Source organism: Salmo salar, chromosome ssa13 (genome assembly GCF_905237065.1).
Source record: "Salmo salar chromosome ssa13, Ssal_v3.1, whole genome shotgun sequence".
Taxonomy (NCBI): Eukaryota; Metazoa; Chordata; class Actinopteri; order Salmoniformes; family Salmonidae; genus Salmo; species Salmo salar.
In genome coordinates, this window is record NC_059454.1 from 42,660,758 (window position 1) to 42,680,662 (window position 19,905).

General features: G+C 41.9%; 1 protein-coding gene across 1 annotated transcript; it reads left to right on the forward strand.

Annotated features, from left to right (window-relative positions):
* The first annotated feature begins 1,143 nt into the window (after positions 1–1,143).
* neurod4 (neuronal differentiation 4) lies at positions 1,144–4,579 on the forward strand. The gene is given in 3 exon segments (XM_014135850.2): positions 1,144–1,353; positions 2,585–3,493; positions 3,495–4,579. Coding segments are annotated over 2 exon segments (1,125 nt in total). The 5' UTR covers positions 1,144–1,353; the 3' UTR covers positions 3,711–4,579.
* Positions 4,580–19,905: the final 15,326 nt, after the last annotated feature.

Consider the following 19,905-nt stretch of genomic DNA (forward strand, 5'->3'; position numbering starts at 1 on the left):
TTGCATTATCCAACAGCCTCCTTTCCAGACCAGTGTGTCACAGCTTTCCCTGCGCTGTGTCATGGTAGCGTCAGCCAGGCTAGGGAGGGGTAGGAATAATGGAATAATGTGTGCCAACAGTTTTAGGTGTTTAAAGTGCTTTTAATAACAAGTTATATTCAACCTAAAAGACCCTTTACACTACCAGTTGAGACAATGAACTGTGAAACCCCATTTTACTCCATCTCAAACTATCCCAAATTAAACTTCGAAATTATTAGTATTTCGCAAACTAATACATTATTTTGAGTCAGATATGATTTAGTCTTGAGTTGTATATCAAATCTACTTTGTTTTGGATTTACAACTTTTATTTTAATATAGTGATGATACAATTCCAACCCAAATATAACTTAAAAATAGATACTGTATATTCTCAGAGCATTCCGGCGCACCAACCGGTTTAAATCAGATAAAACGTATTTGCTGCTTGACTCATTCAACTGATCTTTGGCGCAGAGACTGGGGAGTAGGGTATATGGCTAATAAGCGGAAGAAGCAAATTAATGGACGGGTGAACAACGCATACACCTGGTCTTACCACACCAAGCTGTCAAAATCACTTACACATAACGCGTGATTGAGCGTCCCCTCTTCAGAATGTGCGTAATTAAAATATCAAAACGCGCGCTTTGTTAATCATGGGAATGATTCCAACCCATGATCATCCAAGCATTAACGAAAATTAATATTCTAAGTATTGTGCAGAATGAACATCACAAATTGTTAAGGAAACGTATACATTTTGTATACAAATTGGGTTATGGAACAACCGTAGCATATAGGCCTCTCACACTTGGAGCTTAATCGAGCACAAAATCCGCTTTTTACAAGAAATGGTAGTAATGGACAATTTTGGACACATAATATTGTATGAAATAATTATGGAATTGTGGACATTTGAGCAAAATCTCTCTCTCTCTCTCTCTCTCTCTCTCTCTCTCACACACACACACACACACACACACACAAAGATTGGTGACGCATGTGCGCTTGTTTGGACAGAACACTTTGGCCACGAGCCCGCCACACGCCTTTGGATAAGCTGAACGTTATGGGTGGGGCGCTCGTGGGAGGGGCCAGTCCACCTCCTAAAGGATAAACTCAGACATATTCATGCCAGTCGGAGATGAAAGTCCCTCGCGCACTGGTTGTATAACTGAGGGAACGAAAAGGAACTTGGAAAGGACTGCAACAGAGAGAAACGGCATCGGTTGAGGATTGGCTATAAAGTCATTTTGCTTGGTTCCTGGGACTTTGGAAGTTAGCCGAACGTCTGACAAGTTTGGAAGGGCGAGTTGTGAACACAAACAGGTGCGTTTTGATTTTGTGTCAATCAAATAATTGCATTTCATGTGATTCTATTCCACATAATGTAGTATTTATCACACAGGATCAACCCATAGGCCTATGCATATTTATGCAATGCAACTGTAAACTGCCTTAATATTCGATTCTTTACTATTTTCTATAACAGGAAAGGTAATTGATGAAAAAGGCATTCTTCATAATAGGCTTTATGTCAATGCCACCAAACAACTATAATGCGTTATCGTATCATATCAACAAGAAAGTGAGATACCACTATCTTTATTTATTAACCTGATATAGACTGTTATAGATATACATGTTATGGTTTGTATTGTACCATATTCAGTACTATTTTCAGTGTCAAATAGAGTTATGATTGTTTGTTAATCATTCAGTCCTAGACAGAGTTGAGTCTGTGCGTAATACATTGTTGTTATTTATGATTGATAGGCCTTTAGTAAACTGTACTACTTACAGTTACGCACGACTTCACGATCACTAAGTAGGACGACTTAGTTGTAGAACAATAGTGTGTGTCCTTAGGCAGAGATTTATTTGGTTGTTGGTGTGTTTAGGAAAGTTCACCCGAGTTCCCATTGAACGTTTTTTATCCTTTGGACTACAGTAGCAGTGGCATTTTCGATAACAATTCCACGCAAGATTGGATTTAAAACGGTACTCATTCCAATCAGCAAATCAAATGTAACTGTTGATGCATGAGATCTTTGGTCCGGTTGTTACCGTGTTTTGTTGATTTGGCTCTGTAGACTACCCTGAATTTAATCTGAGGGTTTTATATCCAGGTTAAATCCCGCATGTCCCAGATTGACAGCGTCTCCAAAACCACCACGGCATAAACAGCAGGGAACCACAGAGTTTATCCCCAAAGTGTCTTCCATTAGATCATCCTACAAAGGACAGAAATTATTTTGCATAGTTAGTGCTCTTTTCCCTTTGAATGAGTTGTTTTTGCTGTCAGAGTTGAGAGATGTTCTGTATCTGCTAAAATGTTCATCCATTCTGTTGGAATGGAAAAGGAACTGTCCCTGCTAGTGTGTGCTGTCCACATGACAGTGCTGAAATTATACTCTCTCCTGTATGTATAGGCAACCAGTTGGGAATTAAGTTAAAGAGACAGGTCAACCAATTCCAATTCCAAACAATGATGACAAACAATGATGACAAATAACACAGCTGATTCATGAGCTTGACCAATGTGTTTTGTTTTCCTCAGATGACAATGATGACCAAACGATTTGGTAAGCCTGGAGAAGGAGATGTGTCTGAGCTGGTCAGTTCTCTGGCCTGGCTAGATGAGGGCCTGAGCTCCCAAGATGGAGAGAGAGGTCCAGAGATGGGGGGCCGCTACGGCCTGGGCCCAGGAGGCCGTGGGAGCATCGAGCTGGGCAGCGAAGACATGGAGGATCAGGAGGAGGAAGACAATTATAATGATGATGATGAGGAGACTGGAATGGACGGAGAGAACGAGGCGCCCAAACGGAGGGGGCCCAAGAAGAAGAAGATGGCCAGAGGCAGACAGGAGAGGTTCAAGGCGAGACGCACCAAGGCCAACGCCCGCGAGCGGTCCCGCATGCATGGGTTGAACGACGCGTTAGATGTGTTACGTAAGGTCATGCCCTGCGCCTCCAAGACCCAGAAACTGTCCAAGATCGAGACCCTGAGGCTGGCCCGCAACTACATCTGGGCCCTGTCTGAGGTGCTGGAGAGCGGTCAGTCCCCAGAGAGCCATGGCTTCACAGAGATGCTGTGTAAAGGCCTGTCCCAGCCCACTAGCAACCTGGTGGCTGGGTGTCTCCAGCTGGGGGCTTCTGCCCCCAAAATGATCAACAAGCTGGATGACAAGCCCTTTGGAGGATCTCCAGGAGTTGGTAGTGGTGTAGCAGGGCAGCCTGGTGGCCATCACCCCCTGAGTGGTCACTACCCCTCTCCGGGCCTGCCTAGCCCCCCCTACGGGTCCCTGGAGGCCTCCCACCTCCTCCATATGAAGAGCTTCGAGGGAGGGCCCTACGAACAGCACCCTTCCCCTAATGAGTGTAGTAGCAATGGCACCCCCCCTTACGACGGGCCCCTCACGCCCCCCCTCAGCATCAGTGGCAACTTTGCCCTGAAGCAGGAACCTTCCCCCCCACGAGGCTGAAAGGAACTACCCCTCCCACCCTTCCCATTACCTCTCGTCCCTACCCCACTACCCCCCCTCCTCCCTGGCCGGGCTGCCAGGGCCTCAGGGCCACCTCTTCCAGGCCTCACGCTACGAACTGCCCCTAGACATCCAGGCCTTTGAATCCTTCCCTCCACCACACATGGTCGCCTCACAGATGGGCACTATCTACAGCGAGTGAAGGGGAAAGTGAAGTTGGTTGGCCAGGCAGGGGAGAGATCCCTACACAGCCCTGCCTCTGGTCCTCCAACCTTTCTGCACATACATAGGCCCGTGACTCTATGAATGATTGTGTAGAGTGAAAATAATATGACATTTTACACTGTCTAGTATCCTACTCTGGGAGAGCATGGAATGCTCCGAGAGAGAGACTCAACTAAACTCAACCTACCTGATCATAATGAACTACTGAAGTCATAAAGATGCACCCTTCATTGTATTACTAATTTATTGTCATTGTTGTTTATTATTTGTGTTGACATTATTTGTATTGTCATAATTTGTTTCTGTCTGTGTAATAAGTCTTCCCTCAGTTCCTATTATATGTAGCTGTACTATTTGTTTACCAAATCAGATATCCAGGTATAAGCACTGCACACTGTCTCAGACACCCATCCATTTTTTTACTAAAATAGAAGAGTACTTGGGTTGAAAGAAAGTCCTCTCTTGTGTGCTTGAGGATGGAGAGAAAATGTGTCACAAAAAGTTGCTCTATACTCAGTTACTTCAACTTCTGCACTGAGGCCCATACTGTAGCCAGCATCATTTTAGCCATATGAACAGAAATGCATTTAATTTATATCTGTATTTAATATTTATTTTGACAACTATTATCCTTTTTGCAATTTTCTCAGCACTGTTTTTGTTTTACTGTCTTCTTGGTATATAGTTTTTCAGTCACCGGCGACTTTACTAATGAAGCATTTAAATTATTATTTTTTTTGAAGTACGTTTCAGGATTTTGTCTCTTATGGTGTCCATCACTACTGTTTTTGTAAATATTTAGCTGTTTCGCACTTAATTGAATAAATATTCTTATATTATATACTATTTCTGAAGCAACACATTTTGCCATGGTTTGTTGTCTTTTCACTCAAATGAAATGTGGATATATCAGATATAGGCAATCAGATTGAACATATCATTTTGAGCAGCACATTAGTTTACTCCATAGTGCCATTAGAATTGGGTAGTTATATTACCATTGTACTTTTAAAAACACTCATAAGGTCCCATATTAGGACAGAATATGTCAATGTCTCTTCCTCTGTTTTCTTAACAATCCCTTAATAATACATACATATAGGAATAAATGGCGTTGGCGGCGGCTTATGGTAGAACATTGAATTCTCTGGAAACAGCTCTGTTGTTCCTGCAGTCAGCATGCCAATTGCATGCTCCCTCAGAACTTGAGACATCTGTGGTATTGTGTTGCTTGACAACACTACACATTTTTGAGTGGTTCTTTATCATCCCCAGCACAAGGTGCATCTTGGCAAAGAAGAAATGGGATGTTAACACATTTGTTCACACAATTTTAGAGAAATAAGCTTTATGTGTGTATGAAACATTTCTGGAATCTTTTATTTCAGCTCATGAAACATGGGACCAACACTTTTATTGTTGCGTTTATTTAAAAAATATAGGCAATTGATTTACATTCATCTGATAATCTAAAAGACAAAACTTGTTTTGATAATAGGGGCATGTGGTTAATGTTAATGAAAATGTGTGTGATGTAATTCCTGGGCTGTACTACAGGGGTTCCCTGCATCTGCCAGGTCAGTAAGGGGCACAGCGGGGCCATGGGAAAAACAGGCCTGGGGAACAGGTGACTGTGTCATGGAAGGCTTTCTCTCCCTCCTTTCTCTCTCTCCCAATGACTCATTCTACTATACACCTCATGCCAAAACATGTTTAGCCCAAAACCAAGCTCAGTAAACATCTTAATCAGAAGGTATTACAAACTGTATTTAATAAAGTCTACGGTTAAAAAGCCACTCATTCACCACTCTGGGATGTTTTTGGTAAAACTGCAGTAAAACATTTATATACTGTATATAACATTAACATAACATTTTAAAAAAGTCAACTGAAACGGAACTGAAATGATTTTTATGACACCCATTACCAGCACTTCTGCTCAAATTCAGGCAAAGTTCCAACACAATTTATATCACCCGACAAACAACAAAAGTTTACGTTTGACTCTGGCAACAAGGATTTGTTTCAGCGCTGTGTTGACATAGTAGAAAAGGAGGGTTCTTGAGACAGACAAAGGGCAGGGGGACAGTGTGCAAAGAGGGAGAGCTGAGAGCAAGAGAATGAGTGTGTGAGTGTATGTTTACCATTCTGGTCCTTTAGATAATGGAAATAAAGAGGAAGGTGCCTCTGTGGCTGTCGTCCAAAACAAAAGCCATCCCTCTCACCTCATCCCCTCCTCATCCACCTCTCCTTAGACTTGTGTCTTTTCCAGTCCCACAAGTCCTGGCAGCATGAGAGAAAAGCAAGGGAGGGAAAAAAGGGAATGATTGTTTTAGTGGGCACCACTGGTCCATTGTAAGTGCAGCCTGTTCTTTCTCTTGACCCCTGACCTGTATTGTTGTGTGGCGCTTCTCGTTCCGATATGAAAGACAGCTGGGAGAACTACGGGGGGTTGACGGACAGCTGGGGACAAATTGGAGAGAGGGACAGAGAGGGGGAGAACGAGAGTGAGTGGGGAAGAAAAAGTGAGGGAGAGAAATAGGGATGCAGGGTGTGAGAGAGCAGAGGTGAATGAAGTCCTTGCTCTATCCATTCACAAGTGTTTCCCTTCCCTATTTTCTCTCCTCCTCTCCTTCGCTCTCAGCCTGGGCATAGGAATGGCACATAGCTCCACACAAACACACACACCCATGTTGGCCAGGGAGAAAGTGCTGGAAGAGTTCATGTCTGGTGTGTTGCTACTGCTTTGTGCCATTGCTATATTGCTATGGTGTATTTGTTAAGTGGTATGGGGAAGGGTATGTGGATCAAATGAATTAGTAGAGAAGGAGATATTTATTAAATATCAGATAACAATTTCCGAAACATTATGTTTTAATGTTTTAAAAAGATTAGAAAAAGTGTCAAAGGTCAGAGGTGATAGACAGATACAGTAGAGCAAGAAAGAGCCCAAAAGTATTTTACCGTATATAAAATGCCATCTTGGCCAGTGTGTGGGCAGCAGACAGCGACCTGTGGCAAGTCGGTCAGTCCTATGGGACAGCTCATATGTCATTGTCATCTGTGACGCAACTCAATCCACAGACATGGACTGATATGCACAGGGGCAGGGCCAACTACATCTAATAATTATGCAGGCACTGGGAGAAATCTGCCCTATGTATGTCCATGCCCAGGCCGTCATTGTAAATAATATTTTTTCTTAACTGACCTGGTAAAATAAAAGTAAAATATAATAAATACATAATTGACAATATACAGCATCTGGGGTATTTTGTTTTTGTCTCTCAGAGCACAGCATTACTAATCCACTGGTCAAACAACAGCCTCTCCCATTAAAATGAGAGGTGCTGATCCATAGGGGCCAGATAGATGGAGGGCTGGGTGGAGGGATAAAGCGTTGTGATTAAGATGGTATTAATGTGTCCATAGGAGCTGCTGGAAGGCTTTAATCAGTGTCTGCACTGTGGTTAATCCCCTAGCCTGCCTTTAAGATGGGGCTAACACTGTGGTCCTCCCTCTCCTCTCCTCCCTCCCTCCATCCTCCTCCTCTTTCTCTCCTCCTCTTCTCGCCTCCTGGGTCGCAGTGTCACATACAATGTAGGGAGAAAAGAGGGAGAGAGAGAGAGGGGAAGAGAGAAAAAGAGAATAGAGAGAAAGGAGGGGAGGAGAGAGAAAGAGGAGGGGAGAGAGAGAGACAGAGGGGGAGAGGAGAGAAAGAGGAGGGCAGGAAAGGATAGAGAAAGAGGGAGGAGAGAGAAAGAGGTGGGGAGAAAGAGGAGGGGAGAGAAAGAGGAGGGCAGGAAAGGATAGAGAAAGAGGGAGGAGAGAGAAAGAGGTGGGGAGAAAGAGGAGGGGAGAGAAAGAGGAGGGCAGGAAAGGATAGAGAAAGAGGGAGGAGAGAGAAAGGGGTGCATAGGTGGTAGAGGTGGAACGGGTCCTGAAACTGAGACGGCTGGGACCGAGGGGAGCAGCTGGGGAGAGAAAGAAAGAGGGATAGACCCAGGGAGGAAGAGATTTGGGGAAAAGAAAGAGGCAAACAATAAAGGAACAGGGGAGACAGGACGGGGTTGGCTTGGGGGAGGAGAGGGGGAGGGAAAAATACAAATTAAAGAGATGTCGGGTAAGACCAGACACAGAAGTAAACTCCCATCCATAGTGTCAAACATAGTATGTCATGAACTTGACTTGATACCACTAAGCTCTACCTTGCACAACTGCACATGATAGTACGTCACTCTACAACAGCACTTCTGTTTTCACCACCAAAACAACATTCACTGGACAAGAGTAAACATGTGCCACTAGCCAAACCCCCTTGTACAGAAACAACCATGGTCATTACTTTAAAAACAACACCCTTTCTCCAAATACACCAAGCACAACTTTAGAAAACGGATTGTTTGGATCCTGGACGCTGATTGGTTGGTAGCACGGAGTTATAGCACACAGGGCCTAAGAACCACCCTTAGTCGGGAGCTATCACACGATAATCACTGGGTTCTCATGCCATATTGCTTAAATGTACAGTACTCCTGCCCATATGGAGAGACACAGAATTATTTCCGTGGGGCTAGTTAGAAAAATAAGGGAAAACAGGTTAAATGGAACAATGGTGCCAAAAGAAACTGCAAGAAAGAGAGTTGGTATGTGGTATGGGGGGGGGAGTTTGAATGAGAGAAAGAGAGCAGATCGGCGGACTTAATACGTATGTGAGTGGATATAAAAGGTGATATTGTGAGGTTGGGATGAGGGGGTGGGTTCCTACCCCTCCCAGAGCTGTGTGAGAAGTACTAGAGTGTCGGAGTTAAAGAGCTTCTAATGGGCTCTGGGTGCTGTCCTGTTTACCCTGGCCCCCCTCCTCACGCCCACTGCTTTGTGGAAGTTGCCTGGCTTTGAGGCTCCCACAATGGGGCGAGCGGAGGGACAGATGGGGGTCTCTTTGGATGAGCCAGGGCACAAAAAGAAGGCAAGGTAGGAGGGCCCGGAGCAGAGAGAGCATCTGAGAGAGAAGAGAGAGTTGACGTCTAGCAGCACGCACTGCTGCCATCAGAGGCATGGCGGGAGAGAAAGAGAGATGGAGAGATGGAGGTGAAAGAGAAAAGGAGGAAAGTGACAAAGGAAGTTTTTCTCTCCTTTCAGATATTATGCGAGGAGTCACGTAGCGTAGGCCGACCCGAGTGTTTCCTCGGTCTGCTTGTGTCAGCTTTGTGAAGTAAGTCCAGTTCCATCCTGTCCGGACCAGAGATGTCATGGGGGTCATGGAACTGTCCTCCAGGGTCAAGACCACTGTGTCCTTTGAGCTTTGTTGTGACATTCCCTGTTGATTCTGTGGCCAATCAATGTTGGTCGCTGATAAATATTCTAAAAGGCTGGGTGAGCTTTCTTGAGGCCCTTTGCTCCACTTTAGTAGGAGCTAAAAGGAATAAATAAAGTTACTTTGAGAGAGAGAACATTCAAAGGGTGAGTTAAGTTATACTCTGAACATACGTGATTCATTTGTAGTGTTTTGTAAGTGAAACCAGAGCTGTTTGGGAGCAGTGCACCAGGGGACCTATAGTGATGGATGAAGAAGGAGGACTGGAGGAGGAGATGTCGGGTGGAGGAGAGGTATTGAGAAAGGGATGGAGTAGGAGAGGAGGTGCAGGGGAGAGCAGAGGGAGGGACTGGGCACAGGAGCAACAGATGGGGTGTAATTTGGAGCTCAGCTCGGGTTGTAAACTTTCTGTTGGGAACATCTGTCCGTCTGTCCATCTGCCACCCACTTTCACAACACTGTTTACATACAGGAGAACACTAGTTTGTTTGTTTAGTAGAGACTCCTCAATTAGAGGGGAAGTAGTAACTTTAAAACTCAGTTGTAAAGACTAGAGATCATATAATAACTGAATCGACTGTTGTGGAAACCCACTGGGCACACCAAGTCATTTCAACATGGATAATTGGGTAATATTTGGTTGAGACCATGGTTGATCAATGAGATTACACCCTTTATTAAACCCACTCAAAAGCCAGCCAAATGTTAGTTGAATTTCCACTGTGTTGTCACTATGCTTTCAACCATCAAAAAGTACAACCAAAGTTCAACTACGAATACAAATGTCAGATATTGTGTGCTTCGTCTAATAGCAGAACCAAATGACCTGGATTGTGGTTGAGATTACATTACAAGTACACGGTGCAAGTGATTAGTGCTGCTCGATTGTGAAGATCTCCACAGACCTGAGACAAACTATGCATGCTATCTTGAACATGCAAACATTATATGATGACATAAGAAGACATTTATAGTTACAGTAAACAAAACATTTGGCCATGGATGTGTTACTCATTTTAAGGTTGAATGATTACATTAGTTTGTAAGATAGTCTTAACGTTAGGCTATTTACTGTCTTACTAAAGTAATATTGAATTGTGTTTCTTGTCAAGGCAACCAAATATCACCATTTAAAGGAGATGAATCTACGGCTTGTATAGTTCCATCTGAGCCACTGGCTCAATCCTATTCTTTAACTTTTATTTTGGTTGAGTTGGTGACGTGAATCCAACATATAATTTGTTAACTTGTCGATAAGTTAATAGGTTATTTATTGTATTTTAAAAGTGATATTGAATTGTGTTTGGTTGTCAACACAACCAATTATCAACATTTGGAGGAGATTTATCTTCTGCTTGGATAGTTCCATCTGTGCCATTGACTTAGTCTTGCTTTAATTCCAGTTTTTAATTCCAGTTTCCTTCTACAAATGAATAGTTAAATAGGGTGGATTCACCTCTCCATCTCGACCAAAAATCTAAGTTAACCCTTGTGTAGTCTTAACATTCTGTTTACTTCCCTTGACCAGCCTTCACTAAACCCCTAAAATAAAGCAGCTTAATTGAATTTTAAACCCCAAGTCTATTTTGCATGAAGAAACAACCTTTCATTCATCACAAACTTTGTGAATATCTGGGTTTTCCCTCTTCACAATGCAGAAAGACTGCATTTAAATCAGTGGACACCACTCGTTTTTATTACAAAACACCAGTCATAATTGTTTTCTTTACTAAAGGAGAGGTTTAAAATTATTATTATTATTGCTAAAGGTACTGCATAGGTGTAAACATAACTTTTTTAGCAAGGGATAGCACTTGTATAGCCTAAGAAAGTAGCAGAAATGTGCAGAAATTAGTTTTGAATGCATTTTATTGAAGGGAAACAATAACAGTCGTGAACTTTTTTGGCAACATAGTGATATATTCTTATATACTGTACAATGAGGAATTCAACTACAAAATACAAGTCTTCTCCCATTTTTTTAACCATTGCCCCCACCCACAAGGTGTATAAACAACAACAATAAATAAGAATAAAATAAGATAATCGATACGAAAGAAAAACGTGAAGAACATAAATCAATCAACTCTAATTAGCACATGTATGACAGTGTGCAAGTGTTTGTGCACTTTGTGGACTTTGCAGATGTATTTCTCACATATGCAGCACATACTATTTGTTTTACATTCCTTCTTTGGGGGGAAGAATTGGCATCTCCTTCTCTTGCCTACCCCAGCTCCAGCCTCAGGTGGATCAGGACAAGATTCAGCCCACTGAACAGCTTTCACAAGCGCTGCAGAGGCTGCTGTGCCGGGGAGCCACTCCCTTCTTTGAATGTGTGGGGCTACAAGAGCCTTTCCCAGCTGCTACAGGAACACCCTCCTCTTGTTCCGCTTATCAGGCATCTAGGTAGGGTTGATCTTGTTCCATATCATGAAGGCATTGTATGAGGATACATCAATGATTTTATGGAAGATGACCAGGGGCCAGTGGGCAGTTATCCTCCTGCAGCTGTAAGTTCCAATCACCTTGTCCAGGTTGTCCACACCTCCTTTGTTGTGGTTGTAGTCCAGGATGATGGCTGACTTCCTGTCCTCACGATCACTGATCTCAGCCGTTTTGTGCAGTGTGCTCAGGAGGACCACATTCTTGTTCCTCTTTGGGAGGTAAGAAACTAGAGTGGTGGTGGGGGTGAAGGCAAACTTTGATGAGAAGGCCTTTCTCCCCCTTGTTGCGAGGAGTGCAGGGGGGAGCTCAGGTTTGTTCTTTCTAACTGTGCCAACCATGGTGATCTTCCTCTTCAGGAGCTGCTGGCTGAGTTCATAAGATGTGAAGAAATTGTCACACGTGACATTCTGCTCCCTCAGTCCATCTGTCACATCATGCACAACCCGCATTCTCTGGTTCTTCTCCGGGCCTCCACTGGTCAGCTTCCCTGTGTAGACTTGCATCTTCCAAGCGTAGCTGGATTGTGCGTCACAGGCCACCCATCTCTTGATGCCATACTTTGCTGGCTTGCTGGGCATATACTGCCGGAAAGGACAGCGACCTTTTGACAAAAGAGATTACTATCAGTAATTAGTATCAGTGTCACAGAAAACAATCACATAAATCAATGATATCACAGCAATACATAATAAAATTAACAGTGAAAATCACTTCAATTACAGATATGAAAATAAAAATGTACCTCTGAATGGAACCAGTTGCTCATCCACTGTTACTTCAGGCCCAGGGTTGTAGAGGTATGGCAGATGCTCCACCCACTTCTCCCAGACCTCTTTTATGACGGCCAGTTTGTCTCTCACACGTTTTGCAGGTCTTGACTCACGGTTATCAAATCGTAGCATTCTTGAGAAAGTGTGAAAGACTTTCAGTGGCATCGTGGCGCAGAATATCGCCCTTCCACTCTCTGCATCCCAGAGACTACATGCAGCCTCGACCTCAGGACCTATACACACCCGTTAAGATTCGCAGCCCTATGTAGGCACACTGGTCAATCTCATCCATCCTTTTCCAGTTGTCTTCATATTTACGGAAACCCTCCAAATTTGTCATCTCCAGGGTGATTTTTTCAATGGCTGGTGTGATGAACATGTAAAATGTTGAGGCAATGTCCTGGGCATGGGCAACTGCATGTCTTGTGGGCCCTGAGGTTATCCTTATGACATTTTGTGCTGCCATCCTGCCCTGGTTCTCATATGGTGACAAGGACCGTGTTATTTTGCTGTTCTTTGACAAAAATGTCTCTCAGCTTGGGAGATTTCTTCTTCATCTGAAGATGATGCATCATGCTCTGGTTTGTATTCTTCCCCTTCTTCAGATACCTCCTCCTCTTCTAAATCATTGTTCTGTTTTTCCTCTTGGACATCTGAAAAAATCAGATCTACGTCCTGTTGGGCACTGAAACTTGCACTCATGCCTTCAGCAAAGAGAGAACTGAAGGGACTGTCATCTGCAGCACCTTTATAGACCCTGACTGCATTCCCCATTAGTAAACAATGCTTTCAATGAATGTTTGCTTTGACTGAAATTGTTTTTATTTTGTCTGTGAACTTGAGTCATGTGTGGGGTCATGAAGGGGGGATGCTGCACATGCACAATAAAGTGTTAGTTTTGTCTGAGTTCAATCAGAAGCACACATAATCTCGATTTCTCATTGTGTGTGTGTGTGTCTGTGTGTGTGTGTGTGTGTGTGTGTGTGTGTTTTTGTGGTTTTTGTGGTGTGTAAATTATTTTATAACTGCCGGGTCAAAAATGACCCTAAGACAATCTTTGTACCCTGGTGGTGTACAGCTTTCATGGAAATATGAACAAATGCATTTTCTAATGTTGGGGTCGCTCTAGAAAAAGTCATCAAATTTAAAGTTGAAAAAATATAATTTAGGGGGTTTTCTCTGCTGTTAAACATAGTGGTGGGTCATTTTTTTACCCTTAAGACAACACAAGGGTTAAATAATAGGACCACATCAAATCAAACCAAACTTAAAATGCACTTGAAATAAAGTTTGATTTAATTTAGTCCTATTCTTTAAACTTAGATTTTTGGTTGAGACGGAGACGTGATTCCAACATATCAATTATTAATTTGTAGACAAACCGGAATTGATGGAACTCTCCAAACCGCACAGATGAAACAATCCAAGCAGAAGATACATTACATCTCCTTCAAATGTTGATATTTGATTATGTTGACAACCAAACACAATTCAATATCACTAAATATCTTTACATTTGAAATCAAACAAAGCTTGAAACCCTATGCCTAGTTTAGTGTCTATTTTTAGTTGAACCCTAGGTTAAATTGAAACAACAGCTGTTGTAAATGCTATACAGGCCTAAATAGTCTCATTGATGATATATGATTGATAAAGGAGGGTCACATTTCATTTGCTCTGTTAAACCTATCCTTTGGAATTACTTTGATCGCAAAAGTGAATCTATTTCATTTTTAAGTGGTCTCTCAGCAATCATTCTCACAACAGCACATTGGTAATAGCTAGTGACAAATATCATAGCTAAGCAGGGTTGGGCTTGGTTAAAACCCTGGGTAAGACACCAAAGGGTAGCTGTAGATAGATACATTCTCCAGTAGGAGGTGCTGTCCAGCCTATAGTTTTTTTCTGATAGTGGATATAATGTTGAAGATCTGACATTGTTTTAAAGGTTTGTCTATGTTGAAATGGTTACCATGATGACATAATCCTGTGGTTGAAATTTCATCATCAAAACAACAGTTGATGACTTTTTCAAATCCAATGTATTTTCTATGTATGAGTCCACGTCACAATATGTTGACAAATTATGTTGAAACAATGTTGATTCAACCAGTTTGTGCCCAGTGGGAAGTGCTTTTCTGTTCATATATTTTTTTTAAGTCATTCACTACGAAGTTGCATTTTGCCTATTAGAATTGGTTGTGAATATAGCTAAATGATTGGGAATACAGACAAATAGTTTCCTTGAACCTCTCCCGCGTACAGTGGAATTGATGTGAATTTTCGGAGATGAGCTCACATCTGTTAAACAGATCACAACAGTCATCGTCTCTCGCCTTTTTCTGAACCACCGAATTAATAACTGGATTGGCATCATAATTGAAGGTTTAAGCCATGATTAAGGTTACGTTATATATTATGTAAGATCTCTATGATCTATACCAGGGGTACTCAACTCTTACCCTATGAGGTCCAGAGCCTGCTGGTTTTCTGTTCTTCCTGGTAATTAATTGTGCATTCATTAATTAATAGTTCCTGGTGTCCCAGGTCTAAATCAGTGGAACTGGCTTCGAGGTCCAGAGTCGAGTTTGAGGGATCTATGCATTTATTCAAATTCCTAACTTCTCTCACCTATTAAATATGGGCAATAAGTACTGGTTGAGCAATACTGACATCTAGTGGTATGGACAGGTAACTGTGGTGAGTGCCACGGCTCAAATGATCAACCAGAGCCATACCCTAAAATAGTGTATAAGAGGTCATACAAAAGTTTTTGCTGTCACTCTTATGTGGATGATGTTAAAAATATTTGTTGGTCTGATGTGATTAATAAGGAGCATACAGACGCTGCACTTGATGAATTTATGAAATTGCTTCTTACGATTATTGATAAACATGCAGCTGTTACAACTGTTAAGGCTCCACTGATTGACGAGGAATTGAAAAACTGTATGGTTGAAGGAGATGGGGTGAAAGGAGTGGCAAATAAGTCTGGCTGCACATCTGACTGGCTGACTTACTGCAACCTGAGAAATGATATGACTAAACTCCACAAAAAGAAGACAAAACTGAATTAGTATTACGAAGCCAAGATCAATGATAGAAAGAATGATATGCATTTTGGGGGGAGTAATTTAAATGAAATTATGGGCAGAAAGACATTCAACACCGTCTTTCATCGAATCAAATGGCTTATTCATCAAAAAAACATTTAATTATTACTTAATTGACAAAGTGGGCAAACTTAGGCAGGAAATGCCAACAACAAACAGTGAGCCATAGTCTTCATGCATAAAAAAAAACGAATAATGAAAGAAAACCATTGTAAGTTAGAATTTTGTAAAGTTATTGTGGGAGAGGTGGAAAAATGATTGGCATCGATCAATAATGACAAACCTCCTGGCATTGACAACTCAGATGGAAAGCTACTGAGGATGGTACAGTGGCTTGCGAAAGTATTCACCCCCTTGGCATTTTTCCTATTTTGTTGCCTTACAACGTGGAATTAAAATATATATTTTTAGGGGGGTTGTATCATTTGAATTACACAACATGTCTACCACTTTGAAGATGCTAAATATTTTCCCTTGTGAAGCAAACAAGAAATAAGACAAAAAACAGAAAACTTGAGAGTGCATAACTATTCACCCTCCCAAAGTCAATACTTTGTAGAGCCACCTTTTGCAGCAATTACAGCTGCAAGTCTCTTGAGGTATGTATCTATAAGCTTGGCACATCTAGCCACTGGGATTTTTGCCCATTCTTCAAGGCAAAACTGCTCCAGCTCCTTCAAGTTGGATGGGTTCCGTTGGTGTATAGCGATCTTTAAGTCATACCACAGATTCTCAATTGGATTGAGGTCTGGGATTTGACTAGGCCATTCCAAGACATTTAAATGTTTCCCCTTAAACCACTTGAGTGTTGCTTTAGCAGTATGCTTAAGGTCATTGTCCTGCTGGAAGGTGAACCTCCGTCCCAGTCTCAAATCTCTGGAAGTCTGAAACAGGTTTCCCTCAAGAATTTCCCTGTATTTAGCGCCATCCATCATTCCTTCAATTCTGACCAGTTTCCCAGTCCTTGCCGATGAAAAACATCCCAACAGCATGGTGCTGCCACCACCATGCTTCACTGTGGGGATGGTGTTCTCGGGGTGATGGGAGGTGTTGGGATTGCGCCCGACATAGCATTTTCCTTGATGGCCAAAAAGCTCAATTTTTGTCTCATCTGACCAGGGTACCTTCTTCCATATGTTTGGGGAGTCTTCCACATGCCTTTTGGTGAACAACAAATGTGTTTGCTTATTCTTTTCTTTAAGCAATGGCGTTTCTCTGGCCACTCTTCTGTAAAGCCCAGCTCTGTGGAGTGTACGGCTTAAAGTGGTCCTATGGACAGATACTCCAATCTCCGCTGTGGAGCTTTGCAGCTCCTTCAGGGTTATCCTTGGTCTCTTTGTTGCCTCTCTGGGCGGCCTTCAGGTTTGTTGTGGTGTCATATTCTTTCAATTTTTTAATAATGTATTTAATGGTGCTCCGTGGGATGTTCAAAGTTTTAATATTTTTTTATAACCCAACCCTGATCTGTACTTCTCCACAACTTTGTCCCTGACCTGTTTGGAGAGCTCCTTGGTCTTGATGGTGCCAGTTGCTTGGTGGTCCCCCTTGCTTAGTGGTGTGGCAGACTCTGGGGCCTTTCAGAACAGGTGTATATATACTAAGATCATGTGACAGATCATGTAACACTTAGATTGCACACAGGTGGACTTTATTTAACTAATTATGTGACTTCTGAAGGTAATTGGTTGCACCAGATCTTATTTAGGGGCTTCATAGCAAAGGGGGTGAATACATATGCACGCACCACTTTTCCGTTTTATATTTTTATTTATTTTTTGAAAGTTATTTTTTTTATTTCACTTCACCAATTTGTACTATTTTGTGTATGTGCATTACATTAAATCAAAATAAAAATCAATTTAAATTACAGGTTGTAATGCAACAAAATAGGAAAAACGCAAAGGGGAATGAATACTTTTGCAAGACACTGACTATTTTCCACTTCTATATGTCATATTTTTAATCTGACTCATGATGAAAGTATTTGTCCTCAGGCCTGGAGGAAAGCCAAAGTTATTCAACTACCCAAGAGTGGTAAAACAGCCTTTACTGGTTCTAACAGTAGACCTATCAGCTTGCAGCCAGCTCTCAGCTGTTGGAAAAAATTGTGTTTGACCAAATACAATGCTATTTCTCTGTAAAAAAAAAATTAAGAAGGGCACTCAACATGTACTACACTAACACAAGTGACTGATGATTGGTTGAAAGATAATAATAAGATTGTGGGAGCTGTACTGTTAGATTTCAATGCAGCCTTTGATATTATTGACCATAACCTGTTGTTGAGAAAACTTATGTGTTATGGCTTTTCAAGCTGTGCCATACTGGAACTATCTGTCTAATAGAACTCAGAGGGTTTTCTTCAATGGAAGCTAATGTCAAACATGTAAAGGGTGGTGTGCCGCATGGCAGCTCTCTAGGCCCTCTACTCTTTTCTATTTTTAGCAATGACCTGCCACTGGCATTAAAGAAAGAATGTGTGTCCATGTATGCTGATAATTCAACCATATACTTATCAGCAACCACAGCTAATGAAGTCAGTTTTGCAGTCAGTATTGGAATGGGTAGTCAGTAATAAGCTGGTCCTGAACATATCTAAGAGCATTGTATTTGGTACAAATGATTCCCTAAGTTCTAGACCTCAGCTGATTCTGGTAAGGAATGGTGTGGCTATTGAGGAGACTAAATTACTTGGTGTTACCTTAGGTTGTAAACTGTCATGGTCAAAACATATAGATTCAATGGTTATAATGATGGGGAGAGATGTAAAGGGGTGCGTAACTGGTGGCAGTGAAGTCAGATGCAGGAGAGCAGAACTAGATAATAGCTGGAGCAGTTCATTTCAAAACCAACGGCATAAAGAAATAACCAACATGGGTACAAAACCCGATGCGCACCAGTAAACATGTGCACAAGCACTTACAACAAACAATTCCACACAAAGACATGGGGGGAACAGAGGGTTAAATACACAACACTTAATGAGGGAAATGAGAACCAGGTGTGTAGGAAAACAAGACAAAACAAATGGAAAATGAAAAGTGGATCGACGATGGCTAGAAGACCGGTGACGCCGACCGCCGACCGCCGACGGCGCCCGAACAAGGAGAGGAACTGACTTCGATGGAAGTCGTGACAAGAGGTCTGTCCGTAATAAAGAGATGCTCTGCTTTTTTGACACCACACTCCACAAAGCAAGTTCTGCAGGCTCTAGTTTTATCTTTATTATTATCCAGTCATATGGTCAAGTGCTGCAAAGAAAGACCTAGTTAAGCTGCAGCTGGCCCAGAACAGAATGGCACGTCTTGCTCTTCATTGTAATCAGAGGGCTAATATTAATACTATGCATGCCAGTAATTCTTGGCTAAGAGTTGAAAGACTGACTGCATCACTTCTTGTTTTAATAAGAAACATTAATGTGTTGGAAATTCCAAATTGTTTGCATAGTCAACTTACACACAGCAAAAAAATGTACTCCACATGCCACCATGGGTCTTTTCACAGTCTCCAGGTCCAGAACAAACTCAAGGAAACGTACAGTATTATACTGAGCCATGAGTGCATGGAAATCCCTTCGATCTCATATAGCGCAAGTGAACAGCAAACCTGGTTTAAAAAAACAAATAAAGCAACACTTCACAGCACAACGCCTCTCCCCAATGTGACCTATTTGTTGTGTGTATGTAATGCCAACTATGTGTAACTAATAGATACACACGCACACTACATGTTAATGTTTTTAAATATATGTCAAATGTAAATTATTTTGTCTGTAATCTCTTTTTCGTCGTGTCGGACCCCAGTAAGACTAGCTGTCGCCAAAACCTTCACAACTTGCAGGATCGCAGTCAGCTCCATGGGTCATAATTTATAAGGTACTTCCACATGTCATATAAAATAACCTTTTAGTAAATTAACTTATATCGGAATTCTACAAACATCTACTTTTTTTTCAAATTACTCGAAATAAGAGACTTCAAAAGTTTAATGATCCATTTAAATTACATTATTACAGGTGGCCCGAACACCTTGCTGTACATAAAATGATTAATTATTACCATATTCATGTTTGACAAATGATCTGCTTCTCCAATGGAATAATACCCAGCCACTGTCAGGATGAATAATCCACACAAGGTGAACTTTGTTTTTGAGAGCATCTAAATCTGGCAAAAATCTATGTTTGGTTTGACACAATGCCTTTTCACACCTCCACTATGCCTGTATGTGTGTGTGAGAGAGAAAGACAGAGAGACAGAGCGTGCGTCCATGTGTGTATGAGAGAGTTGCAAGTGTGTGTGTGCATGTGCATGAGAAACAGAAACAGAGAAAGACACACAGGCACCGAGAGAGAGACACACACAGAAACACAGAGAGAGAGCCACAGAAACAGAGAGAGAGAGAGCCACAGAAACACACACACAGAGAGAGAAACAGAAACAGAGAGAGAGAGAGACACAGAAACAGAGAGAGAGAGAGAGAGAGAGAGAGAGAGAGAGAGAGAGAGAGAGAGAGAGAAAGAGA